The following is a 27,080-nucleotide window of genomic DNA, read 5'->3' as shown; positions in this document are numbered from 1 at the left end:
ATAATTACCGATAACGAAGCTGATTTAAGATGGCAGAGATCCTAAATATGGATATTTGGGTTTGCGGAAGGTCTGTTCAAAGTAGACGCTCGCCATCGACCAAAAACGACGAATTGATGATTCCAATTAGTGGAAAGACGCAAAAACGTAGAATTGCGAAAGGGAATCGTGAAAAATCGACCAAATCTTATAACAATTCAAGATGTATGCCACCGCGTCTACCGTAGTCTCCAGATTTGGTCACCAATGATTTTTCTTCTTTCTCGGTATTTCGATAGTTCGTTTTAAAAAGAAATTTTGAGGTTATATCCGAAACTAAAGTATTAAGACAACTTTTCGATCTGTTTTTTGATATTTATTCGAGAAATTTCGTTATTATTTGATTTTTCAGCGCGTTGGACAAAATCATTGTTCAAGGATACAAAACTTTACAATTAGAATATTTTTTCACGGCCGGAGCCGACGAAGTTAAAGCTTGGACAATCCAGGTAAATAAAACGACAAAAATTTTTATTTTATATATTTTCACAACAATTATCAAAAAAAATTATATCTAACTACATAAATTTGATTTGACAACACTGTATTTTCGTAAATTGTACGCGCAATCAGCTGTTGCCCCGCCGCCATCTTAAATGACGTCAATCTATAACTAAAACTAGAAGAAAAAATTGCGTCGTTGCCACATGGCGATTGTTTTTTCGCGAATTTAGGGAAAAATAAACTTTTCTCATGAATAATAATTAAACGGTCCTTTTCGAATGTTCATAAAGGCGTTTAAATCGAGGAAATCTTCGTCGAATTCCCTCCCACGACAGTTAACCAAAACCCCATCGTCTTTCATTTTCCTTATTAGAATATTCGTTGAATGTAGATTGGAAAATTGTTACAAATGAAAATAATGGTCTCGCCATTTAACTGCCAATGTTAAAGTAAATAAATTACGGTTGCCCTAAAATTGTCTACCGACCGAATTTGCATGAGAATAACCTCTCTCTTCTCCCATCCGGAAAAATAAGAATGATGTGGAAAACGGCAAGAACGCGGCGTTCAAATTTTCGAATAATTTCGCGTGAACGGGCCCGAAAAGTAGCAGTACGCCAACGGAATATTCAAATCGACACATTTAAATATTTTGAATCGTAATAAAGTCACTGGAAAACATTTTTTTCAACAATTTTCCCCAATTTATCTTGTTTTTACGACTTTCTTTCATAGAAAATCAAATTAAAATCAATAACTAGACCTAAAATCAAGATAAAAAACTTTTTTTTCAATATCTATAGCAAAGGTGAACCGGTTTTCATTTATTGGAACCCTTCAGAACAATGTAATACCCTCACTCCAATCCTAACTGCAAATAACACCAACCAGCTCCAATATTTGGTACATGTACTTATATACGCACCACCAGACGCCATCTTTACTTTTATTTACGCAACATCAGTTGAGTATTCAAACCCCTAGTCCCCGATTATTCTAAATGTATTACACACCCCTCGTATATCAACGAAATGTCATGTCATCTCTTTTTACCTCTGGTTTTATTTTGTGTTGGAAGTTACAAAATTATATACTGTGATGTAAAACTGTGATTGACAACTGGCATTTGAAGTGAAACGAAAAGTTGTGGTTGTATGTATCATTTAATTATAAAAATCTTTCTATATCATAGTCGATACAAAATTTATTAGACACCCCTCGTATATCAACGGAATCTCATTTCATGTAATTCGTAATTATCACTTTAAAAGAGTGATTTTCTTTTCGCGTTGGTAGTTATAAAATTGTATGCTGTGATGTAGATCTGTGATTTATCATTTTTACCACTGGAAATTATACGATGATATGCTGTGATATAGATCTGTGATTGACAATTGGCATTTGACGTGAAATGGCGGACGTTTATTATAATATTGTTTTTGGATAAATTTCAGAAAGGAACAAAAGCACCTCAAGCCGCCGGTCGTATCCATACCGATTTCGAAAAAGGTTTCATAATGGCCGAAGTAATGAAGTTTCAGGATTTCAAAGACGAAGGTTCCGAAGCTGCCTGTAAAGCTGCAGGTAGAATTATGATTTAAAACTGTATCGAAATTGGGAAAATGATTTTTCGTTTCAGGTAAATATCGACAACAAGGTAGGAATTACGTTGTGGAAGATGGCGATATTATTTTCTTTAAATTCAACGCCGGAGCTGGACTGCAGCAGGCCAAAAAGAAATGATCGACACTTCCCATCACCGTATTCGTCATGGTGTTTTTGTACATGAACATGATATTTTTCTATGCAAGCATTAATTGTTGATAACCACATCTAATTCTCGTGTTAGAATTTTATGTAATTTCTTGCTATTTTCATCGGAAATAAATGTTGCATTATTCTTGTTTTTAATTATTTAATAAGGTAAGTTAAGAAAATCTACGTAACTGCACTTTGAAAATCACATAGGCAAAAATTTGGCTTATAGGGAGCTCATAATTCAAGTAAAAAAATAATAGTGAGCTATGTACAAAATGGAAACTCAACTGTGACTTTAAAAATTATTCAGAGCAAAATATTCCAAACTAGTGACTCAATTTTCTGGAGACTTTTTCTAAAATGTATTTGTATGTCAGAAATTAACTACGAGGGGTATTAAAAAAGATACGGAAGTGTAAAGTACAAGTTTGAAACTCAATTTTGACTTTAAAAAATAATTCAGATCAAAATATCGCAAATAAGCGACACAAATTTCAAGAGACGTTCGTATATTGGAAAAAAAATCAAAAATAAACTATAAAAATATTTGAAAATTACACAAATTCGTAAATTGGGGGCAAATTAATATTAACTTTGCCTCCCAAAACTGGGAGTAAAATCATCAACTTGTTAACAGATTGATATATAATTATATATACATACAAAGGAAACTAGTTCTATTTGCTCATAAATATCTCATTATTAATTTTTAAAACATGTTTACCAAATTATATTATTTAAACAAGTTTTTTTCATACTTTAATACATGTGTGAAAAAAAAACTTGTCTAAAGTCACTAACCTCAGTTAATTTATCTCATGAATATCACAACTGTGATTAAAAATAATCAATCTTTAAAAAAATCAACTAGTTTGTCCAAGTTATAAAAAATTCTATAAAAATAAATGAATACAGTATGGTGGAAAGTTTAACAAATTACTGACGAACATTTTCACATTTAGTCAATAGAAATATTAATTCTACTATATTTAATATTCATTTCAAGAAGTAGACTAAATAAATTGGAAAATAAGCAATAATAATATAGAAAATATTGGATTTATATAAAGAAATGGGGATACAACAAACCGTGTAAGTATAATGTTTTTTCGACTAATTGTCATCGGTACATACCTGTAACTAATGCAAAAAAAAACATTTGACTCGTCATGTATTCAAAGGAATCCTATCATAATAAAATAATAGTATTAGTTAATTCCCGTTGCAACAAACAATTTTCAAAAATTAGAAAAGCAAAACAATGTTATCCAAATGACATTAGTGACATATCGATAATACATCATAGACATGGAATAGTTAATTCGACAACAATATATCCCTCTAGTAACTAAAAAAAGAAACATACTAAGATTAAAGTATTATAAAAATCACTTCTCAATTATAAGTGATATTAATAAAGAAACCTGTGATGATTTTAAGCAATTTAATATTATAATAATGATTTTAATTTATACTGACAACTAATTTCGGTATCAAATGGTGGCTAGAGACTCCTACTGTCAAAGACAATATACTGTATAATTGGTTGTCTATCTATTAGGATCGAATAAGTCACCATTTAAGCATAAATAAATATTTGAGACATAGCTTCTTATAATTTTAACAATATTTTTGCTACCATACTAACTTTGAACTACCGATATTTATTTTCAAATAATATTCAGATCATTAAGATTTGTTAGTATATAAATCCCGAACTGAATAGAAATAAGCGAAACGATAATTACTGTTGAGCTAACCAGGTTCAAAAGATTATCACAATATTGTTTATATAATTCTTCATTAAACTGTATCGGATATAACATATAGATTAATATTGTGGGATTAATTCAATTTGAAAGTGATAATTTACTGAATAATGATTTTTTTTCTGTTAACTTTTCATTATATATTTGCCGTTGTTGCTTTTGAAGGTACGTATCTTTCTTTTTTCTAAAATGTTATTGTTACTATTTTCTGAAATACAAGATGTTAAAGTTGTATCTCTTTTTTGTCAGTATTTTAGTGTTCTCATTTAACTTATCGTTCAAAACTAACCGTATGTTCATTCTAATATTTGTTCGCATGTAAATATCTCTTAAGAAATCTAAATTATATCGTAAACCCCGTATCTACTATAATTTAGTAGTTGTACTTGATTTCTAGATATTTATCAAATTATTATTATAGAAAATGGGAAATTTTCCTATAAAAATTTATTCTTCAAGACTTTTAGCACTATTTTTATCATATCTCCCGAACTAATGGAAATAACCTTGTGTTGTTTATCACTAAATAGAACTAAAGCATCAATCTACACACCCTGTGAATTTTATTTTTATAATTACTTTATTAACAAATTAAATATCGATTTTCTTTTTTTTATTTATTTTCATTCGTTTTTCTTTCAATATTCTTCTTGGATATATACATTAGTTTAAGCTGCATGTTTTTTAAGTGTTTAAGTGAAAAAATGCCACATGTGACAATGCGGTAGTCCTTGAATTCGTTAAACAAATGATTTTACAAAAGCTGGTTATTAAAATAACAATCTATCACATTCCATTTTACAGATTTCATTATAAACAACGAAAAATGTAAAATGCCGAATTTTCCCGCATTTTCCGAAGAAACGAATCTCATTTACAAATATTTGCCGTACATAAATTGCACTGATCTGGATCTACTTACTTACACGGATGTAGTCAATAATACAGCATATTTACACATCAAAAACGAATACCTCGATAGATATTATGCGCAAACTGACACTGTCGATTGCTGTTATAGTTACGTTAAAAGACATGGAGCTGCAGAATATCCCGATGTTGGTTTTAAGTGAGTTGATTCCTACAGAAAATGTTATAATAACCAAAACATTGACTTATAATTTGACATATGACGTAAAAGATTTTGGTAGACATGATGGCCTTTATCAGCTTTAGCTCACGAGCCCCCTTCAGTTAATATGTGTTTTTAGTATTATTTCATTAGAAACTCTATCAAATGATGTATAGAATAGAAATATGTTTCAGAGTATCAGATTGTCATTCGTTCAATTCGACTGTGAAACTTGTTAACGATACCGTATGGGTAAAATGTTATTTGGGTGCTGATAAAATATACGAAAACGTCCACACGACTGTAATCGTCACAGAAGAAATGAAAAATCGATTTACATATCAAAAAGAACGGAAGAAAAAACCTTTGAGTGTTTTGTTCATTGTTATAGACAGTGTAGCACGATTGAATTTCGAAAGGACTATGCCGCTTACTAAAAACTTTATCCTCGAAAATAATTTCACTGAATTTTTGGGGTATAATAAAATTGATGATAATACATTTCCTAATTTTAATGCTTTATTAACAGGTGAGTGATACAGGGTAGATTTTTTTTCTTAATAAAAAAATATGAAAAAATGTTCAATTAGTCCCCACTTTCTTATCAGGTTTGAACTTGAAACAATCGAATAAGATCTGTCAACCGAAATTGGTGGGAATGTTGGATAAATGTCCGATGATATGGTACGATTTTCGAAACGCGGGTTACGCAACGGCTTACGCCGAAGATTGGACGGATATTTCCACGTTCAATTATCTTAAAAAAGGTTTCAAAGATCCTCCCACCGATTATTATTTCAAAACTTACATGGAAGCTTCGAAAACGATAAGTACTCAACTCGTCGATACGATGCCTTTTTGTGCGGGACCCGAATCACAAGGTAAGTCGCGGTTTCCAAATAAAAAAAATAAATACGGCAACAATGCTAAACTATTTTGATCTATCAATACAATTAAATGATTATTTGTTGTTTGAAGTTGGTCAACTTGCTGATTCTTCTTTTTCCATATTTATTGGTCTTTTATATTGACATTTCGAAGTGCTTTGAAATTATAATATTTAGAAAGTCTATTTATGGCGTATTATATATACAGGGAGAAAGAAAAACTTGTATATCTTTCAAAAATTATTGAAAAAACTAATTTTGAAATAGAAGACACCTAAAATCAAGAATATTTAGAAACGTAAAATATATATTTAGTAAATGTGAATTATAAGGTTTCTTCTTCTTCTTTTTTATGATGTATAATGAACTTTGGACTAATAGAACTAACATTAAAATGATTCTACTTGATTTTATATTTCTTTGGGTGCTTTCAATACAGAAAAATGAATATCCGTTTAAAAAAAACCACCCACTGGTTAATTTTAGTCCTAATAGATATTTTATCGGTTTACATCTACCGTAGAGAACAGAAGAAGAATCAAAGTATGAAACTGTATGGTTTAAAGTTGTTAGTAACTTTTTTTTTCAACAGTTGGTAGTATATCCGCATACCAACTTTCGTTTTTAATTAATTTCAGGCGAAAGAATACTGAAAGTAGCGAAAGATTTCGCGCTAGCGTTCAAGAACAATCCTAGTTTCGGAATCTTTTGGATGAACACCTTCAGTCACAACTTTATAAACTCGCCTTCGCGCATGGATAAAATTTTCAAAATATTTTTCGAAGAACTAGGTAATTTCGGTATTTTAAACGACAGTATGGTGGTACTACTAGCGGATCACGGTATAAGATTCGGCGATATACGTCAAACTATACAGGGGTGGTACGAAGAACGATTACCGATGAATTTTATATCGATTCCGACGTGGTTTCAACGACAACACCCGGATAAATACGAAAATTTTAAACAAAATTCGAAAAAACTAACTAGTACTTACGACTTATACGTAACTTTACAAGACGTACTATCTTCATCGGTGGAAAATTATACGGTAACCGGTAGTAGAGTTTGCGCGAATTGTACGAGCTTATTTTCGAAAATACCCGAGAAGCGATCGTGTTCGGAGGCCGGTATACCGGAAAAATGGTGCGCATGCGTGGGAAAATTCCTAACGAATCACGAGTATCTAACGCCGGAAATAAAAAAATCGGCGATCGCTTTTATCGTCGAATCGAACGTAATCGATACTCCGGGTAGAAGCGTCAATCGAATTTTATCGTCCAGTATTACTCAGTATCGGAAAAAGGTTTATTTGAAATTTATTTTGGAAGCGGACGATAATAGTGTTTATTTAGTAACGGTTAGGGCGACTGCGCATCCGATTAGATTCACGGAAATCGTTCATTCGGTACTGTTGCAAAAACCGATTCGTTTTATAGGTTAGGAGACCGGTGACGTATGTGATAAGACTGACTATAAGGACAATAAAATACGAAATCTTTGTTTACAATATATTTTCCGTTGTTTTTATAATGAAAAATAAAAATTTTTCCAACATTTACACATTTTTTTAATCCCTTTCCGGACGCCACTGTGGTGTAATTAGATTTTTAGTGTTTAGAACTGGCAACATGGTCGACTCGCGATTAGAAGACAAGATGTCACTAGTTGTATGATCGGAGAGGTTAGAAATGACCGGCAATAAGATTTTAATTAAATTGTACTGTATTAAATACGTCACAAAAGTAAAAAAGCGCTTTAAATCAATTCCGAATAAGGTGAATTGAAAATCAAAGTTTTAACCTCAATTAGTGGCTTATATCTTTCAAACTGTTAGTCCGAAAGCCTTTCTAATGCTATTTATTCATTCAGGATGAATAATTACATCAATTGTTACAATTTGAGATCGTTAGTATTAATATTTTACGAAATACAAGGCTTCAAAGTTGGTCATTTTTATTTTATTGTAGTTTTTCCAAACCTTCACTTTTTTTAATTGAATCGCCAAAGTATCATCGTTTAGGACCTTTATGATTTTTTTCCTCAAAGTTTGATCCTTTGTGGACATTCAATCGAAATTTTAGCTCGATTTATAAGTTATTTTTAAAGATATGATTTTTTAAATCCAACTATGTTTTTCGAAAATTCTAACCACATTTTTTGATGACTCGATTCTGCTAGATTTTGTATTATAGATAATTTTTATTTTTTCATATTCCTGTCACAATTACCAACATAAATTAACACAAAAAAAACATTAATTTGTAAAAAAATGGTTTTCAAACAGTCATTTAGTGTCTAACATTATTTTATGACATCGAAAGTGATTCAATTTTATTCTTTTGCTAATATCTTCCAAACTATTAGTCCTAAAGCTTTTTTAGTCCCATTTATCGATTCAGGATATATGATTTTATCAAATATGTCAGTTTTACATTCTCATTGTTGATATTTTTCAAAATACAAGGCTTCAAAGTTGGTCATTTTTATTTTATTATAGTTTTTAGAAACCTTCACTTTTTTTCAATTGAATAGCCATACTATCATCGTTTAGGACCTTTATGATTTTTTTCCTCAAAGTTTGATCCTTTGTGGATATTCAATCGAAATTTTAGCTCGATTTATAAGTTATTTTTAAAGATATGATTTTTTAAATCCAACTATGTTTTTCGAAAATTCTAACCACGTTTTTTGATGACTCGATTCTGCTAGATTTTGTATTATAGATAATTTTTATTTTTTCATATTCCTGTCACAATTACCAACATAAATTAACACAAAAAAAACATTAATTTGTAAAAAAATGGTTTTCAAACAGTCATTTAGTGTCTAACATTATTTTATGACATCGAAAGTGATTCAATTTTATTCTTTTGGTAATATCTTCCAAACTATTAGTCCTAAAGCTTTATTAGTCCCATTTATCGATTCAGGATATATCATTTTATCAAATATGTCAGTTTTACATTCTCATTGTTGATATTTTTCAAAATACAGGGCTTCAAAGTTGATCATTTTTTATTTATTGTCGATTTTTGAAACCCTCACTTTTTTTTTATTGAATCGCCATAGTATCATCGTTTAGGACCTTTATGATTTTTTTCCTCAAAGTTCGATCCTTTGTGGACATTCATTCGAAATTTTAGCTCGATTTATAAGTTATTTTTAAAGATATGATTTTTTAAATCCAACTATGTTTTTCGAAAATTCTAACCACGTTTTTTGATGACTCGATTCTGCTAGATTTTGTATTATAGATAATTTTTATTTTTTCATATTCCTGTCACAATTACCAACATAAATTAACACAAAAAAAACATTAATTTGTAAAAAAATGGTTTCCAAACAGTCATTTAGTGTCTAACATTATTTTATGACATCGAAAGTGATTCAATTTTATTCTTTTGGTAATATCTTCCAAACTATTAGTCCTAAAGCTTTATTAGTCCCATTTATCGATTCAGGATATATCATTTTATCAAATATGTCAGTTTTACATTCTCATTGTTGATATTTTTCAAAATACAGGGCTTCAAAGTTGATCATTTTTTATTTATTGTCGATTTTTGAAACCCTCACTTTTTTTTTATTGAATCGCCATAGTATCATCGTTTAGGACCTTTATGATTTTTTTCCTCAAAGTTCGATCCTTTGTGGATATTCAATCGAAATTTTAGCTCGATTTATAAGTTATTTTTAAAGATATGATTTTTTAAATCCAACTATGTTTTTCGAAAATTCTAACCACGTTTTTTGATGACTCGATTCTGCTAGATTTTGTACTATAGATAATTCTTCTTTTTTCATATTCCTGTCACAATTACCAACATAAATCAACACAAAAAAAAACATTAATTTGTAAAAAAATTGTTTTCAAACAGTCATTTAGTGTCTAACATTATTTTATGACATCGAAAGTGATTCAATTTTATTCTTTTGGTAATATCTTCCAAACTATTAGTCCTAAAGCTTTTTTAGTCCCATTTATCGATTCAGGATATATCATTTTATCAAATATGTCAGTTTTACATTCTCATTGTTGATATTTTTCAAAATACAGGGCTTCAAAGTTGATCATTTTTTATTTATTGTCGATTTTTGAAACCCTCACTTTTTTTTTATTGAATCGCCATAGTATCATCGTTTAGGACCTTTATGATTTTTTTCCTCAAAGTTCGATCCTTTGTGGACATTCATTCGAAATTTTAGCTCGATTTATAAGTTATTTTTAAAGATATGATTTTTTAAATCCAACTATGTTTTTCGAAAATTCTAACCACGTTTTTTGATGACTCGATTCTGCTAGATTTTGTATTATAGATAATTTTTATTTTTTCATATTCCTGTCACAATTACCAACATAAATTAACACAAAAAAAACATTAATTTGTAAAAAAATGGTTTCCAAACAGTCATTTAGTGTCTAACATTATTTTATGACATCGAAAGTGATTCAATTTTATTCTTTTGGTAATATCTTCCAAACTATTAGTCCTAAAGCTTTATTAGTCCCATTTATCGATTCAGGATATATCATTTTATCAAATATGTCAGTTTTACATTCTCATTGTTGATATTTTTCAAAATACAGGGCTTCAAAGTTGATCATTTTTTATTTATTGTCGATTTTTGAAACCCTCACTTTTTTTTTATTGAATCGCCATAGTATCATCGTTTAGGACCTTTATGATTTTTTTCCTCAAAGTTCGATCCTTTGTGGATATTCAATCGAAATTTTAGCTCGATTTATAAGTTATTTTTAAAGATATGATTTTTTAAATCCAACTATGTTTTTCGAAAATTCTAACCACGTTTTTTGATGACTCGATTCTGCTAGATTTTGTATTATAGATAATTTTTATTTTTTCATATTCCTGTCACAATTACCAACATAAATTAACACAAAAAAAACATTAATTTGTAAAAAAATGGTTTTCAAACAGTCATTTAGTGTCTAACATTATTTTATGACATCGAAAGTGATTCAATTTTATTCTTTTGCTAATATCTTCCAAACTATTAGTCCTAAAGCTTTTTTAGTCCCATTTATCGATTCAGGATATATCATTTTATCAAATATGTCAGTTTTACATTCTCATTGTTGATATTTTTCAAAATACAGGGCTTCAAAGTTGATCATTTTTTATTTATTGTCGATTTTTGAAACCCTCACTTTTTTTTTATTGAATCGCCATAGTATCATCGTTTAGGACCTTTATGATTTTTTTCCTCAAAGTTCGATCCTTTGTGGACATTCATTCGAAATTTTAGCTCGATTTATAAGTTATTTTTAAAGATATGATTTTTTAAATCCAACTATGTTTTTCGAAAATTCTAACCACGTTTTTTGATGACTCGATTCTGCTAGATTTTGTATTATAGATAATTTTTATTTTTTCATATTCCTGTCACAATTACCAACATAAATTAACACAAAAAAAACATTAATTTGTAAAAAAATGGTTTCCAAACAGTCATTTAGTGTCTAACATTATTTTATGACATCGAAAGTGATTCAATTTTATTCTTTTGGTAATATCTTCCAAACTATTAGTCCTAAAGCTTTTTTAGTCCTATTTATCGATTCAGGATATATCATTTTATCTAATATGTCAGTTTTACATTCTCATTGTTGATATTTTTCGAAATACAGGGCTTCAAAGTTGGTCATTTTTATTTTATTGTAGTTTTTCGAAACCTTCACTTTTTTTCAATTGAATCGCCAAAGTATCATCGTTTAGGACCTTTATGATTTTTTTCCTCAAAGTTCGATCCTTTGTGGATATTCAATCGAAATTTTAGCTCGATTTATAAGTTATTTTTAAAGATATGATTTTTTAAATCCAACTATGTTTTTCGAAAATTCTAACCACGTTTTTTGATGACTCGATTCTGCTAGATTTTGTACTATAGATAATTCTTCTTTTTTCATATTCCTGTCACAATTACCAACATAAATCAACACAAAAAAAAACATTAATTTGTAAAAAAATTGTTTTCAAACAGTCATTTAGTGTCTAACATTATTTTATGACATCGAAAGTGATTCAATTTTATTCTTTTGGTAATATCTTCCAAACTATTAGTCCTAAAGCTTTTTTAGTCCCATTTATCGATTCAGGATATATCATTTTATCAAATATGTCAGTTTTACATTCTCATTGTTGATATTTTTCAAAATACAGGGCTTCAAAGTTGATCATTTTTTATTTATTGTCGATTTTTGAAACCCTCACTTTTTTTTTATTGAATCGCCATACTATCATCGTTTAGGACCTTTATGATTTTTTTCCTCAAAGTTTGATCCTTTGTGGATATTCATTCGAAATTTTAGCTCGATTTATAAGTTATTTTTAAAGATATGATTTTTTAAGTAAAACAATGTTTTTCGAAAATTCCAATCTTTGATTCGATTTTTCGCACTCACAAATCTCAATTTTTCATCTTGTCATCTTGTCATTTTCCTACAGAAAATTTTCATCCTGAGCTGTAGTACGCAAAAATAACAGTTTTTTGAATTCATTAATCAGTGTACAAATCACATTAAAATATATTCAATGAAGTCATTATATGTAAAATTTTCGTTTTTAAGCTTCAATAAATTTCGAAATCCCAATTTTTTTAATCCCAATACCATTAAACTAAAACAATTCTACTAAATCCTTTAATTCAATTTCACTTTATAACGAAATCACGATTATTTAATAACTTATTCGAAGCAATTGCCCATCTCTAATTGACGTCACGTTGTGTATGCGCACTACACTCAGTCATAGAAGTATAGAGTTGGGAACTAAATATTTGGAACAGTAAATAAATGTGGTGATTCAACAATTTTGTATTTATTGATGTTTTTCTTTCTAAATCTATTGAAATTATATTAATTCATCATTTATTTAAGATACCAATGCAAATGGGATAATTTGAAAACGAAAATAAAATTACCAAATAATTTAAAAACATTTTTATTATAACAATATTATTTTATATCTAAATATTTTAATGAATGAATTATGAAAATTACACTAATATTCAATAAAAAAATTTAAAAAACCTCTAAAATATTCAGAAAAATTGGAATAAGATATTTTTAAAATAAAAAATAATTATTAATATTACGAGCCGTTCACTAAACCTCGAATTGTGCAAAAAGTTTCCAATATTAAACCAATATTAAATTATCAAAAACTACGACTAAAAATCAATTTTCGAGGAAAATTTAGTGGATAAAAAGAATACGTTAAGTGTATAACGAGCTTTATTTAAACTATAACTGGATTAAAACTTGAAAAAATTCTTAAAATATTGCACCAAAAGAACGAAAGCGACACCGCATGTAAATGTTAATAAACGCGACATAAACCTACCCCTAATATCCATCCCCGGCGTCAACATCAATTGCAAATATCTAAGTTTACCTTGCGTATACGGTGGATATTTAGGAGAACCCAATAACTCACCAATCTGACTCAAATTCTTCTGCAAAACGCTCTTTTTATGAACGAACGTTTCGAAACTATATTTCCCGTGATATTTACCCATTCCGCTGTTACCCACACCCCCGAAAGGTAACCCCAACGGTACGATATGCATTATCGTATCATTAATACAAACACCACCCGAAGACGTATTCTTCAATATCTGATCGATATCTTTCTTATTATTCGAAAATATGTAAAGGGCGAGCGGTTTTTCTCTAGAATTGATAAATTCGATGGCTTCGTAAGCGTTTTGGACGTTAACAATCGGCAATATTGGACCGAATATTTCTTCTAGCATAACGGGATCCGTAGACTTCACCCCGGTTAATATAGTTGGCGATATAAACTTTTCACTTGGATCCACGTCCCCGCCGCAACCTACATTGGCACCTAAAAGAGAAACTAATCTTATAACCTAACAAAAATACAAACGTGTCTCAAAATAAAGTTCACACGAACGGACCGAAAGGATCGAAAAGTTTAAAGACACCAAATAAACACTGTATAGACCAAAAACCGGGCGTCCAACATCTTCCAGAGCTTAAATAGAGTTACTGTTCGTAACGAGCCTGATTTGTCTATTGGAAATCGTGCTGTTACTTCAAACGTGCTCAGATTATCATTATACACAAATATTTAGAGCTGCACCCTTACAAAATTCAAAGAATTAACCTTAGAATGCTGGTTTAGACACTTGACGACATGATTAAGTTCTTTCCAACGTTTACCGATATCTTGTTTTAAAAATGACAGTTACAGTGATTTCAGATCATTACTTGGAGATGTTGGACAAGTTCTTCGAGTCTGAATTGCGAAACATGGTTCCAGTAGGACGTAACAACTTCACACACGTCCAATAGTCCCGATTTAGTTTATTTTAGAGCTCGATTAAATAATCGCGGATCACATTTGGACCAAGAAATTCGTTTCACTTTCACTTTTCTTGAAATATTATTTCGATTTTATGTGAACTTTCTTTTGAGACGCCTCGTATTCAATAATTTACCTTTAATTAACGCTGCGAGTCGTTGGAAGTGTCTATCGTTTACTATTCGTCCATAAAACGGCGAATCTTTTGGATTTTCACCGAAGAAATCTTTAATAACGTTTTTAGCAATGGGGATTATTTTTTCTTCTAATTCCTTCGAACATAATAGATAATCGGGGGCGACGCAAGTTTGACCTGAATTAGCACATTTTCCCCACAATATTCGCCTTATAGCGACGTCCAATTCAGCAGATTTGTCCAAATACACTGGGCTTTTACCTAAACAAAAAGGAAACGATATTGAAAGTTGTACGAAATCAACAAACTTAACCTAAACATATTCAATATAAAACAGCGTTGCCAGATTTTTTTTACGAATATCCTTGAACGGAATTGATTAATAATATGAATAAAAACAAACGAAATATTCATTTATAACAATGCGTATTCTTCAATTCTTCATATAAAATAATTATATTTGTAATTTAGAAATTTGAGAAAAAAAATTTCAACTTTCAATGGTATATATTTCGTTGACGATCCTATATCTTAAAGTAAATCCTTCAATTCTGGCAACAGTGTTCAACAAGATATGTTTGGAATTGACGTATTATTTAATATCGATTCTTATAATCGAAATATCGGAAAGAAGATTCGAAGTTTCGACATTTAATTTTTCTATTAGATATACTATTTTCGTGATTAGAAATAGAATTAAAAAATTTTTAATATATAATAAAACATTTCTATCAACTACTAATTTTTATTTTCCTTTGTTTACTCATTCCATTACTAGATACAGAGACATTTTTTATAAATGGTCATTTATTATTACGTTATTTGACAGGTCGGCCATGTTGTTGTGCTTAACATTGATTTATGTAAAAAAAATTATTTCGACAGCTATTATCCTTGAAACATATCTTTTGTTGAACAAATAAAAATAAAACACTAATAATAATAATAATTTTAATGTAAATAACACAACATTTATTCACAAGACAATATGGCGGATCGTTGAAACGTCATACCGAAATGACCTATATAGAAACGTTTGTTAGTAACTCTAAGAAACGACGTTGCCAAATTTAATATCAATATTTTTCATTTCTTACAGAATATTTAATTTTTAATAGTTCATTTATTTTTATATAATAATAATTGACATTCTAGTGTATTATTTTTTCGACATTATTAGTGTAATTTCGAAAAAAATATATATAAAATCCTAATAATTGCCCACCCTATACAGGCCGTTATACCTTATGGCATATCTCAAACTTTTTAAATGTCCCATACTTTAAAATGCATCAATTAATCAAATAAATAGTTTATACTTTCTAAAAACTTCTACAGAATAAATTTGACAACATCGTCGCTTAGAATTACAAACAAATGCTCCAGAATGATACGTTCCTAACCTAACTTTATTCATCAACAAGAACAGATGTAATAGTTCTGAATATGCTTTTAATTATTTAAGAATAATTATAAAAAGTTGATTAAAAATTGAATTAATCGATAATAGACATGAAAAATAATCGATTTGGTATTCTAGACTCGAATTCTTCCCCAACAAATGAATTTCAAAAACATTTAGCTGTAAATGACGTAAAAATCATAGAAATAACAAGTTTTTCAAAAAAATATTGTACTATATAGAAACAAAATCAAATATCAAATTCAGTAGTGAAGTTTTTTAATCTTGTTGTAAATAATTAACCATTTTGTATGTTCACAAATAAAAAATAAATACTTCAAACCTCCGAGACAAAAGGTAACATTTGGCAACGTCGACGCTTAGAATTACAAATAGATGCTCCAGAATGATACGTTCCTAACCTAACTTTATTTATCGACAATGACTGATTAAATAACTCAAAATACGTGTTTTTTGTATGAAAATAGTTATTTAATTATTTTTTATTCAAAATTAAATCACTATTAAAAATGACTGAAAACAAGGTACAAGTTGTAAATAAATTTATAATAAATTAATTTCAAGTTAACCTTGAGGAACTCGTTTCAAATAGGTTTTGTTGTTATTTTGAGTGTTAATTATGCATTGAATAAATCAACTTCTAAAAACAATAAATATATCTGGTTTAATTTATAATTTCAAGTTTATAAATTGAAAAAACTAAACAAAAAGATATCAAATAAAACTTACCGCCCAATTCTAAAGTGACAGGAGTCAAAAACTCGCTAGCAGCTTTCAGAATTATTTTCCCAACTCCAGGTGAACCAGTGTAAAATATATAATCAAATCTTTGTTTTAACAATTCCGTAGTTTCTGGCACACCTCCCTCGTACACTTTATAAGAATCACTATCTAAATATTTAGGTATATACTCTGCCAAAAATTTCGAAGTAGCCGAAGATACTTCAGAAGGTTTGAGTAGAACACAATTTCCAGCACAAATAGCTCCTGTAAAATGTAACTGAATTATAAAATTCGGAGAAAACCACTTTTATTTACCGGCGAACGGTGATACGGCAAGTTGTAAAGGATAATTCCAAGCTCCTAATACAAGTACAACACCATAAGGATCATTTAATATATACACAGAATCCAACACGTTAGCTAAACCTTTAGTAGGTTTTTCAGGTCTCGTCCAGTCGTGAATATGCATCAAATAATATTTAATTTCATTTTTCACAACGTCTATTTCCATTAGAATAGATTCGATTTTGTTTTTTCGTAAATCTTTTTCTAAAGCATCCGCAATTAAATCCGTATTTTCATCCAATAAATTTAAAAGTGCTTTTAATTGTTTTATCCTGTAATTAACAGATTTGGTTTTACCGCTGTTGAATGTATTGCGAAGTTCGTTAACAACATGTTCGGGATTTTTTACAGACATGTTGATTTTTCCACAATGCACAAGTACACTAAACAAATGTTTTACTGTATCACTACGTTTTAAATATTTATTATCAATTACACACTCAAATCTCGAAATAAAATTTGAATACAATCACTTCTTATCGCATTTTTTTATAAACAAAGTGTAAGAATTTATTTTTATACAGTATTAATTATGAATAACTCTCTACAACAATATCTACAAAACAACTTTGACTAATCACGTCTGACGTTTAGATAGAAGTGACTACTGATCCTCCAAGCGGTCGTAAAAGTTTTGATTTTTTATGAAACTCAATTTCAAGGAGAGTAAATTATCTCAAAGATCTACCTCAAACTTATTTAGAGTACGTAAAATAAGAAATAAACAAGTTTAAGTGCTACGATTGAGAAAGTTTTTTTTCTGGAATTAATATACTTGTTTAAATAATCTAATAATACGATAACGCGTTATCTCATTGAGAACGAATTTCTACGAAAACTACTTGAGAAAATTATCGAATAACTACCTTTTTTTCTTGATAAATGTGGCCTTAGATTAATTTTTTCAAGTTATTATCTGTTCGCAGTTTTTTTATCGGTTGATACATAATAGAAAATTTGCGTCGATAATTGAAAAGAGTATGCGTATAAAATATTACTTTGAATAGAATACTTAATTGTGCTTTATAACAAGTGATGTTTGTAAAAAATATAACACGCAATCGTTTTCATTGCTGATTAGCCACTTCCATTTCATAGATCTATTACATTCTGTGATTGTAATAATTGCCAAGGCAACTTAACATACAGTAATGTATAAAGAGTTGCCTATAAGTACCAACAGTTTTTAATGTTTTAAATAAATCCAAAATATTTGTTGTTTAATAAAAAGTGTTTCTATATTAAAAGAAATAAATATCTTATCTTTCGACATTAATTAGTTGAAACTTTCTATTATACATTATATAATAATATCGAATAATTTATCGTATTTTTCGTGCGTGGATTTATAATGACATCTATGAGGTTTAATAAATACTATATCAATTATTATTTTCAATTAATATTACACTTATGTGGAAAATAATGTTTAATTAAATCGAATTTCATTAATTTTAGTTTTGTCGTTCACAATGTACAGCAGGAAGTAGTAATTTGATAAATGAATTAAATAGATAATTTTGTATCATTTGACGTCTATGTTGTATAAGAGGCGGTATTGTGTTTTGAGTGATGTTACAAATAAAACAAAATGACCTATAAAAAAAAGCATAACATTAAACGAAAGGCGTAAAGATAAGGTACTTTTAATTAAAAATTGAGAAAAAATATCGAAAAATTTAATATTTACAAGTTATTTAAAGTTTTCTTAACGTTTATACTTATTTTATGATAATTTAAGGAAAATTTTAAGTATTTAGTACAAATTAATTGATTAATATCGATAATCAATAGGTTTCTAACGTATTTGAATCAGTACTATAATGTGGATAAAATTGATATAATCAGTTGATAAACTATGTATTAAATTTGAGGTTATGTCATTAATCAAATATATATGTCAAAATAATATTTATTTTCTACTATTTTTTTGTATTATTTACGCGAAAATAAAGATATAATTAAATCAAAAAGACCAACAAGATGATGGGAAAGAAATAAAAGTTTAAAAATATCGCAAGTACGTAATACATTTTGTATAGTTTCGATTATTTGCATTTTAGTAGATTCATTATATCTCGGAAATATGAAGAGATACGAGAAAAAGTTTCAATTGAAAAATGTAGGTATTAAAATTTGCTATAAAATTGTTATAATTCATTTTCGATGTACGCGCAACATAAATTGAGATATTCGCAATAAACTGTCCAGATTCTAACTCATTTCTGTGAAATATGTAAAATACAAATCTTTACCGCATTATAAATTTGATAACAAACAAGTTAGGGCATAAAATTTTTAATCCTCCGCTTCCTATAACATTTAATTAACTTTAAAATAATAAATTGATTATAATTCGTGTCCAATTAAATTAAGGACGTTGATATTTGATGGAACCTACGCGCATGATCGTGGAAATCGATGTCAAAAGTTCGGATCCGGCTCGTATTGCAGAGACGGAATAGTCGTTAATATTTCATCTTCATTTTGTTACATATCTACGAACTTTGTATCTGTATAAGTCCCAAATGTAAACGAAACTGTAAAAACACTTCATAACCTCTCGAATTATTTCAAACTATACCTATCTGTATCGTTTTTAGTTTATAAATTAGAATGTTATTCGCTATTAATAAATGTTTGGTGGTAAAGGGCTGATGCGTCTCTGATTCGAATCATCCCTTCTTCGATTCGGTTTCCGTCCCAATCCTCCAACAATAATAATAGTCGATTCCGAAGGTTAACCTAACCTAACATTCTCATTGAAGATGACTTCAATTATCGTGATTAAAAATCCGCGTTGTATTTTCGTAATAGATGATAATTATTTTAATTCTAATTTTTGAATGAGGAAATTTGATACGATGATGATATCTTCGATGTTCATTTGGTGAGTAATAAGTTGTTTAATAATTTCGTGACTTTCGCTACACTGAGAAAAATGTTTTATACTCGGAATTAATGGAAACTTCGATTTTGCCTTTTGATCTTAACACGTTGACGGACAATTGCGGCTATAGCCGCCAAACGAAGTTCACAATGTGGCATGACTGCTATAGCCGTCCAAAACGAAACGGTCGTTTTTAGACACTATGGCTATAGCAGCACAAATGTGCACTTACTGGCGTATACGTAGAAGCATAGTGTCGTGTTTTGAAAACATCTTTTTAGGTTGAAGTTCATATTTCACCTGTTATACGAGTTGCAGATTCAGTATGCACGTGGTTGTGAAGGGAGTAGTGCGATTGTGTTTTCTATTGAATTTATAGTTCTTATTGATACGTTTAACGATATTTATTATTATTTATATAACTATACTGGTATGTATTTGTTTATTATTCATTTTATACTTTAAACAGAAATAAAAAACAAAATTTAGCATTTTAGGTTAGGTTAACGATACTATAGGTTATACTGTTTACTTTTTTTTTTGGTTTTACATTTGAAATATAAATAAATAATGATAATGTAAATGATAAATATATATTATATATATAATATACAATAAATAATAATACAAAATAAAATGTTTTATTCAATATTTACAGAAAATGGGCAGTTGGGAAAAAGATCAGGCTAGGCTGCTGAAGATTGTTGAGGAAATGAATAGTGGATCAAGCAACAGTGAGTCTGAATCTGATGCTGACAGTGCTGAAAATAACAATTCGGATAGTGAAGATGATGAATCAACTACAGATGAGGAATATGAAGCACCAGAAGAACCAGAAAATGATGAGACATGGCATACCAATACAACATCTATAAGAAACTTTTCTTTTGATGCAGATGCCGCTGGGATTCTTTTGGATATAGAAGAAAATGTTTCTCCAATTCAGGTTTTTGAAAAAATATGGGATGACCAAGTAATGGAAATGATTATAAAATCTACGAATGATTACGGCATAAAACTTTGCAATCAAGCACGGCCACATACAAGGCATAGTAGAAAGGCAAATTTCAAAAATACTGATATGATCGAAATGAGAAAGTTTTTAGGTTTGTGTTTGCTTCAGTCCCAGCTAAAATTCTCCAGCATTAGAAAACTCTTTTCCATTGATGCATTACATTACCACCCAGCATTTCCGTCACAAATGTCTGGAAGGAGGTTTGAGCAAATATTGAGGTGTTTTTGTGTTGAGGAAGAAAATTCAAACGACCCTTTGAGGAAAATAAAAATATTTCTTGATTTGCTCATACAAAAGTTTGCGAATGTATATGCACCAAATGAAGCATTATCATTAGATGAATCGTTGTTATTATTTCGAGGAAGGCTTTATTTTCGCACGTACATGAAAGGCAAAAAGGCAAAATACGGAATTAAATTCTATGAACTTTGTTCAGCCCAAGGTTACGTTTTGAATATAGAAGTATACAAAGGCCATCGAGAAAACGATGAAAACATGACAACTATTGAAAGTCTTGTGATGCGATTGATGCAGTCATACTTAAACAAAGGCCATCATTTGTTCATGGATAATTATTACAACAGTCTACCATTGTCTAACAAATTACTTAGCAAAAAGACACATGTGACAGGAACTCTTCGTGTAAATAGGAAGGGTCTGCCACAAGAAATAACACGTCGTAAGCTTAGAAAAGGAGAACATGTATGGCGACGCCAAAATCAGACTTATGTGTCCAAATGGAAAGATAAACGGGATGTGCTATGTCTAACAACAGCTTACCACCCAAGCATGATAAACACAGCTAACCGGCGACAACAGGAAAAGAGAAAACCAATTGAAATAGTGAATTATAATCAGAATATGTCAGGTGTAGACAGAGCAGATCAGATGATGTCCTATTATTCCTGTCCACGGAAGACAATTAGATGGTATAAAAAGGTAATCTTTCATCTACTGGATGTAGCAGTATGGAATTCTTTCTACATCTTTAAAGAAAAGACAGGTTCTCAAATGAAGTATATAGAGTACAGGGAAGCAATCATACGATCTCTAACTGGTATAGATAATAAACGGGATGGAAGAACTTTGGTTCAATTTAAACGTGCACAAATCCAAACCAATGAAATCAACAACTATGGAACACAGCATTTTCCTGAGAAAATTTCACCTCCTGAAAATTATCAGCAAAAAACATATTTTCAGCGTTGTAAACAATGTTATAAACAGGGAATAAGGAAGGAAACATCATATTGCTGCAAGAATTGCATGTCAAAACCTGCACTGTGTCCTGCACCATGCTTTGAAACATGGCATACCGAAAATAATGTATAATAATTATAAAATTATAATAAATTTTTTTGTCATTTATTTATTTTTGTTTGATTAAGAACTAACATTTCGTGTAAAACTCCCAAAAATACTTTGTTGCATACAAAAATTGCTTGTTTGAACCATTAAACCTGTCATTTACGTTTTTAAATTTTTGCTGTTATAGCCGCCATCGTCCTATCACTTAGTGTATAGAGTCCGCTGGCGCCATGACGGTTATAGCCGCAACCTAATTAAAGGTACTAAATTAATCAAAATTAAGTTTATTTAAGCAGAAAGAGTAAAACTATACTTCTAACATTCTAAAAATCACAAAAACATATAGTGTCAATTTTCGAACTTCGCTTGTTCCTACTGTCCGTCAACGTGTTAAAAAGATCGATAATTGTTCAACTTGTGGGATATTTTAATTGTAAATGACGTAATAAAAAAAGGTTTATGTAAATAATTTCGAAAAAATAAACAATTTTCGGATTACGAAGACATTTTGTCGAATAGATTTTCTCTGAAGTTATACGTGATGCATTTTTATATAAAATGTAATGAAGGATGAAAAAAATGATTATTGTGGAATAGATAGCAATTAAAAGTGCAATTCTTTGGTGTTTAGGTACGTATTTCGATATAAATAAAGACAATTATTGTAAAAAATGAATTTTTTATGAAAAATTCAGTATTTAGATGTGTTTGGTTAAGAAAATTATTCGTTTATTAAATTTTTTGTATGTTTAAATGAAATTACAAACTTTTGTTTTCAAATTTTGACAAAATTTTCCCCCAGGTTTATCGATTTTGTCACTATTCTAGCGAAAATTGATACTATGCAGTATAGGAACTGCGGAACGTCGACAACAGAGCCCGTTTTACCGATTTCGAGTTTACAATTATTATTTTGTGTTGTGTAATAAGTTGACCGGTTTCGATTTTGATGGATCTCTTCAGAATAAGTTTCTCTCTTTGCTATTTCGATCTGTTTGACATATCGATAGTCTCGAAAAGGTTTATGGGCATCACGTTTTATATTTATACTAATTTAGTATGAAGTTAAAACGATTTTCGTTTAATAGATTTTCCAAGAAGATGCAAGATAGGTCTCTGCCTCACAAGACTTTATGTTTGTCGGTTTTTGGCGTTTGTTGCCTTATTCTAACCATATTCTATTATGACAATACCATTATGAATTATGCAGTACCATACGAAACTGAAGAATTAACTTTTTATGAAGGTAAGTCGTTTAAATATTACGATATCGACTCTACTATTTTAATTGAGGTTAGAAATTGTTCTTTATTTAGTAGATCGATGGTTTAACGATCACAGAACTAAGTTATAGTTCTGTGATCGTGAATATTATAAACAACTAGGGTTATTTATTGTATTCTTATAGATTTATTTGTTGTTTTTAGTTAAAAACTTTTCTTTTATCGACAACAGTACAGTTTCTACCACAACAATAAGAAGTACTTCATTTTCTGTAACGAAATCCAGTAAAAGTAGTACCACTAATATTAATACTAAAGCTAATATAAGTAAAAAAGTATTACAAAGTACTACTAGTTCAAATAGATTTTCGTTACCTCACGAAGGTAAAATTTAAATGATTTAGACGCTTTTTTATCAATGCTTTTTCTCGCTTTTAAATGCTTTCACACGTATGGTAAATAAGCCGTTAAAAACGAATATGGAACGTTAAAAATTATTTACAAGTTCCCACCTCTATAATAACATCGATTACGTAATACTTTTTTACGGTTTTTCTTTTTCGTTTCAGATGTCGAATATTTAGTTTCGAGTTCGAAATGTAAAATACCGAATTATAAACCGTTTAATCCAGACGCTAAACGATATTATAAGAAAGAAAAATATAAACCGTGTCGTTCTAAAAGACTCCTTACTTTTGTAACGGTTACAGATAACGTAGCGACACTTTATATCGATACGAAAGCCGTGCCGTCCTATACCAATAACGGAGTCACGTGTTGCTACTCAAATATTACGAGAGTGAATTATTCCAAGGATCCGGACAGTAAAATAAAGTAAGTTTTTATTATCATATAAAGTATATAAAATGTTATTTTTACATTTTCTTGTCAAGAACTGAAATAGTTGATAATCACATATTGGCAACGCTGTAACTTATTCTACAGATAATGACACGTCATACTTTTATTTATATTCGACTAAATAATCGGTAATTTATCTGGATTAGTCGAATTGTGAAATATATAATGTATTATTTCAGTTTTCTTAATTAATTATTAAATATATAAAGTTTTATATATTTTTTAATAAAGAATAAAATAAACTGTATACATACTTTGAATCGATTCGAATGTCAATCACCTTAACCGAATGACATTGATTTCGCAATCGCATTAAAACTAGATAGAGAAAGTAGTTTTGATAACTTTTTTACAGATTTTAAATTTTATAACAAATTAATCAAATAATGTTATATCCATATAGATTATTTATTTATAATTAACCTTATAGAACACGAAACGTATATTAATTATTTATAAATAAACGCAATAGAATTGAATAACAGATTAAATTAAGTGATTTGACTTTTCGTTAAATCATTCAATGGGATTTTTTATTTATGTGAAATGCTATGATGCCAAATTTAATTTAACTTCAGGGAAGCTGGTGTAGTATTGTGAATTTTTTTAAATGAAGAGTATTTTTGATAATTTTTTTACAGATTATCGACTTGTATGTATTTCGAGAACGCCACTACTATATCCAAGGATCCAGTATACGTCAAATGTTTGGATATTAAATCCAGACGACAAATTTTCGAAAACGTCCACGTCGCCATATTAATAGACGAGAAAATTCAAAGGAAAATCGACAATACAACGAATCCGTTCAGCGTCCTTTTCATAGGCATCGACAGTATATCGAGATTAAATTTTATAAGAAGCTTACCGAAAACTCACAACTTTGTCGAATCAAACAATTGGATATCCTTAAAAGGATACAACAAAATTGACGATAATACCTTCCCGAATCTAATGGCGATTCTAACAGGATTAAACAATAGTCGTAGTTACGATATATGTAATCCGAAAATAGTCGGAAAATTGGATAAATGTCCGATGATTTGGTACGATTTTCGAAAGTTAGGTTATGTCACCGCTTACGCCGAAGATTCCGGTTCCATCAACACGTTCAATTACAGAAAAAAAGGTTTCGCCGCGCAACCCGTCGATTATTATTTCAGACCGTACGTATTAGGTACCGAACGACTGTCTAAAACATCGAAGGACGGTATCATATATTGCACGGGACCGGAAACGGCAGGCGAAAGAATCATGAATTTAGCCAAAGATTTTTCTATAACATTCAAAAATTACACGAATTTCGGATTCTTCTGGATGAATTCTTTCAGTCACAACGACGTAAATACCCCTTCGCTTATGGACGATAAACTTGTTGAATTTTTAAAAATTCTAACCGAACGAGGAGTTACAAATAACAGCATAATTATTTTCCTCAGTGATCACGGTATGCGTTTCGGCGATATAAGATTAACAGACACCGGTTGGTTAGAAGAAAGATTACCTTTTATATACGTATCGTTTCCCGATTGGTTCAAAAATAATTTTAAAAAAGAATACGAAAATTTCATAGACAATACCGATAAATTAACAACGCCGTACGACCTTCACGTGACTTTAAAACATTTATTGTTATTGTACGATCGTAATTATAAAACTAAAAATTCGAGCGAAGCTTGTCCGAAATGTAAATCGTTATTCCGAGCGATAGATTCCGAAAGATCTTGTTCGGACGCCGGAATCGATCAGCACTGGTGCACGTGCGCCGGTTATAAAAAGAGAAACATCGATGGGAGTATCAGTACGAAGTTGGGGGCGTTCCTATTGAACGTTATACACGATATAATACGATCGAGAACGAGCGATCGCCGATGCGTCAAATATTCCGTCGAGAAAATTTTAGATACGAGAATATCGGAACGTTTCACTTGGAAAAACGATTCTTATATATTATTTCAGATTAGGACGAGACCTAAAGCGATTTTCGAAACTACTATTAGATATTTCGGTGATATAAATACATCTAATTATTCAATTTCAGGTGATATTAGTAGATTAGATTCTTACAGCGAACATAGTAAATGTGTAAGTGACGCGTATCTTAAAAAGTATTGTTATTGTTCTTCCAACGGCGAGAAAGTGTAAGACGAGTGCCTTAAATTACGTTTTTTCCAAATTTCCAAATTTATAAAGGGCGATAATTTGTAAATTCCATATAAATTTGACGTACTTAAAATTTAAAAGTTTATATTTTGTTCAATTTATTGAAAATCGCGAAGAATTACCCCATATATATTATATACGAGGCGTGTTCATTAAATTGTATTCAGATATTATGACATTTTTTCAATTATTTTCTCTCAATGTCATATATACGTGTAAAACTACAACCCAACACGAAAAAGTCACTCGGAACCATATCTGGTAATTATCGAGGCTTATTTATTAACATTTCACACAAATTTCTTTACGAAAAAAATCAAATTCTATTAAAATGAATTATTTTTTGAACGTACCTCGTATATTTAGTGCCAATAATTATGAGATGAGAATTATATCAATAAAACAACGCCAACGTAAACGAAAGTGTCAAATTTTTGAATAGAATTTAAAATAAGTCAAAAAAGTATAAATATATTGTGTTGACCTTGTAGGTTAACCATATTAAGTTTCTTACAAAAACCATATCATTTCATAATAAAAAAACGATTTATTTGATAAATATTACGTATTTATACATATATAAATAAAATCAAATAATTATTAGAACTTTATTTTTTCATTTCCCCTTGAAAAACACTCGATTTAATCAATACTTTTTTCTTTTCAACAATAA

General features: G+C 29.6%; 5 protein-coding genes across 16 annotated transcripts in view; 4 read left to right on the top strand and 1 right to left on the bottom strand.

The window, feature by feature from the left end:
- LOC130893083 (obg-like ATPase 1) overlaps nt 1-2,383 on the top strand; it is a 39,252-nt gene extending 36,869 nt beyond the window's left edge. The window contains exons 9-11 of the mRNA XM_057798872.1: nt 392-488; nt 1,938-2,067; nt 2,123-2,383. Coding sequence (XP_057654855.1) covers nt 392-488; nt 1,938-2,067; nt 2,123-2,226 — 331 coding nt within the window. The 3' untranslated portion in view covers nt 2,227-2,383. The remainder of the gene's footprint in view (nt 1-391; nt 489-1,937; nt 2,068-2,122) is intronic.
- Nucleotides 2,384-3,898: 1,515 nt separating this feature from the next.
- On the top strand, nt 3,899-7,526 carry LOC130893080 (uncharacterized). Of its 2 annotated transcripts, none has more exons than XM_057798869.1 (5): nt 3,899-4,175; nt 4,815-5,079; nt 5,277-5,611; nt 5,691-5,963; nt 6,608-7,526. In XM_057798869.1, the coding sequence occupies exons 1-5, from the start codon at nt 4,121-4,123 to the stop codon at nt 7,411-7,413; spliced, it is 1,734 nt and encodes a 577-aa protein (XP_057654852.1). In that variant the 5' UTR covers nt 3,899-4,120; the 3' UTR covers nt 7,414-7,526. The 2 variants fall into 2 exon arrangements, with proteins under 2 accessions (XP_057654852.1, XP_057654851.1); XM_057798868.1 differs by having other exon boundaries at nt 5,673-5,963.
- Nucleotides 7,527-13,209: 5,683 nt separating this feature from the next.
- Nucleotides 13,210-17,534, bottom strand: LOC130893081 (aldehyde dehydrogenase, dimeric NADP-preferring-like). Its single transcript, XM_057798870.1, has 4 exons — nt 16,918-17,534; nt 16,609-16,866; nt 14,457-14,717; nt 13,210-13,840 (listed from the first exon to the last, which is right to left on the bottom strand). The coding sequence occupies exons 1-4, from the start codon at nt 17,300-17,302 to the stop codon at nt 13,248-13,250; spliced, it is 1,497 nt and encodes a 498-aa protein (XP_057654853.1). The 5' UTR covers nt 17,303-17,534; the 3' UTR covers nt 13,210-13,247.
- Nucleotides 17,535-18,474: 940 nt separating this feature from the next.
- Nucleotides 18,475-27,013, top strand: LOC130893079 (uncharacterized). Of its 11 annotated transcripts, none has more exons than XM_057798858.1 (5): nt 18,475-18,587; nt 23,249-23,406; nt 23,588-23,767; nt 23,953-24,217; nt 24,886-27,013. In XM_057798858.1, the coding sequence occupies exons 2-5, from the start codon at nt 23,262-23,264 to the stop codon at nt 26,387-26,389; spliced, it is 2,094 nt and encodes a 697-aa protein (XP_057654841.1). In that variant the 5' UTR covers nt 18,475-18,587; nt 23,249-23,261; the 3' UTR covers nt 26,390-27,013. The 11 variants fall into 11 exon arrangements, with proteins under 11 accessions (XP_057654841.1, XP_057654845.1, XP_057654850.1 ...); XM_057798857.1 differs by lacking the exon at nt 18,475-18,587 and adding an exon at nt 18,950-18,967; XM_057798856.1 differs by lacking the exon at nt 18,475-18,587 and adding an exon at nt 19,482-19,837.
- On the top strand, nt 20,499-22,184 carry LOC130893055 (piggyBac transposable element-derived protein 4-like). The gene has a single exon (XM_057798823.1). It carries the CDS (start codon nt 20,499-20,501, stop codon nt 22,182-22,184), a length of 1,686 nt encoding a protein of 561 aa, XP_057654806.1.
- Nucleotides 27,014-27,080: the final 67 nt, after the last annotated feature.

The sequence above is a fragment of the Diorhabda carinulata genome, chromosome 4, assembly GCF_026250575.1.
Source record: "Diorhabda carinulata isolate Delta chromosome 4, icDioCari1.1, whole genome shotgun sequence".
Taxonomy (NCBI): Eukaryota; Metazoa; Arthropoda; class Insecta; order Coleoptera; family Chrysomelidae; genus Diorhabda; species Diorhabda carinulata.
Note: the sequence above shows the minus strand (reverse complement) of the source record. Positions and strands in the feature narration are given on the sequence as shown.

What these genes read in the sequence shown, in the direction of transcription:
- LOC130893081 (XM_057798870.1), bottom strand. Translation starts at nt 17,302, where the DNA reads ATGTCTGTAAAAAATCCCGAACATGTTGTTAACGAACTTCGCAATACA. An exon ending in TGCCGTATCACCGTTCGCCG is followed by an intron (nt 16,867 to 16,917) that starts GTAAATAAAAGT and finishes TACATTTTACAG; the next exon opens with GAGCTATTTGTGCTGGAAAT. An exon ending in TGTCACTTTAGAATTGGGCG is followed by an intron (nt 14,718 to 16,608) that starts GTAAGTTTTATT and finishes CTTTTTGTTTAG; the next exon opens with GTAAAAGCCCAGTGTATTTG.
- LOC130893055 (XM_057798823.1), top strand. Translation starts at nt 20,499, where the DNA reads ATGGGCAGTTGGGAAAAAGATCAGGCTAGGCTGCTGAAGATTGTTGAG.
- LOC130893079 (XM_057798858.1), top strand. Translation starts at nt 23,262, where the DNA reads ATGCAAGATAGGTCTCTGCCTCACAAGACTTTATGTTTGTCGGTTTTT. An exon ending in ATTTTCGTTACCTCACGAAG is followed by an intron (nt 23,768 to 23,952) that starts GTAAAATTTAAA and finishes TTTTCGTTTCAG; the next exon opens with ATGTCGAATATTTAGTTTCG. An exon ending in GATCCGGACAGTAAAATAAA is followed by an intron (nt 24,218 to 24,885) that starts GTAAGTTTTTAT and finishes ATTTTTTTACAG; the next exon opens with ATTATCGACTTGTATGTATT.
- LOC130893080 (XM_057798868.1), top strand. Translation starts at nt 4,121, where the DNA reads ATGATTTTTTTTCTGTTAACTTTTCATTATATATTTGCCGTTGTTGCT. An exon ending in TGCCGTTGTTGCTTTTGAAG is followed by an intron (nt 4,176 to 4,814) that starts GTACGTATCTTT and finishes TCCATTTTACAG; the next exon opens with ATTTCATTATAAACAACGAA. An exon ending in TATCCCGATGTTGGTTTTAA is followed by an intron (nt 5,080 to 5,276) that starts GTGAGTTGATTC and finishes AATATGTTTCAG; the next exon opens with AGTATCAGATTGTCATTCGT.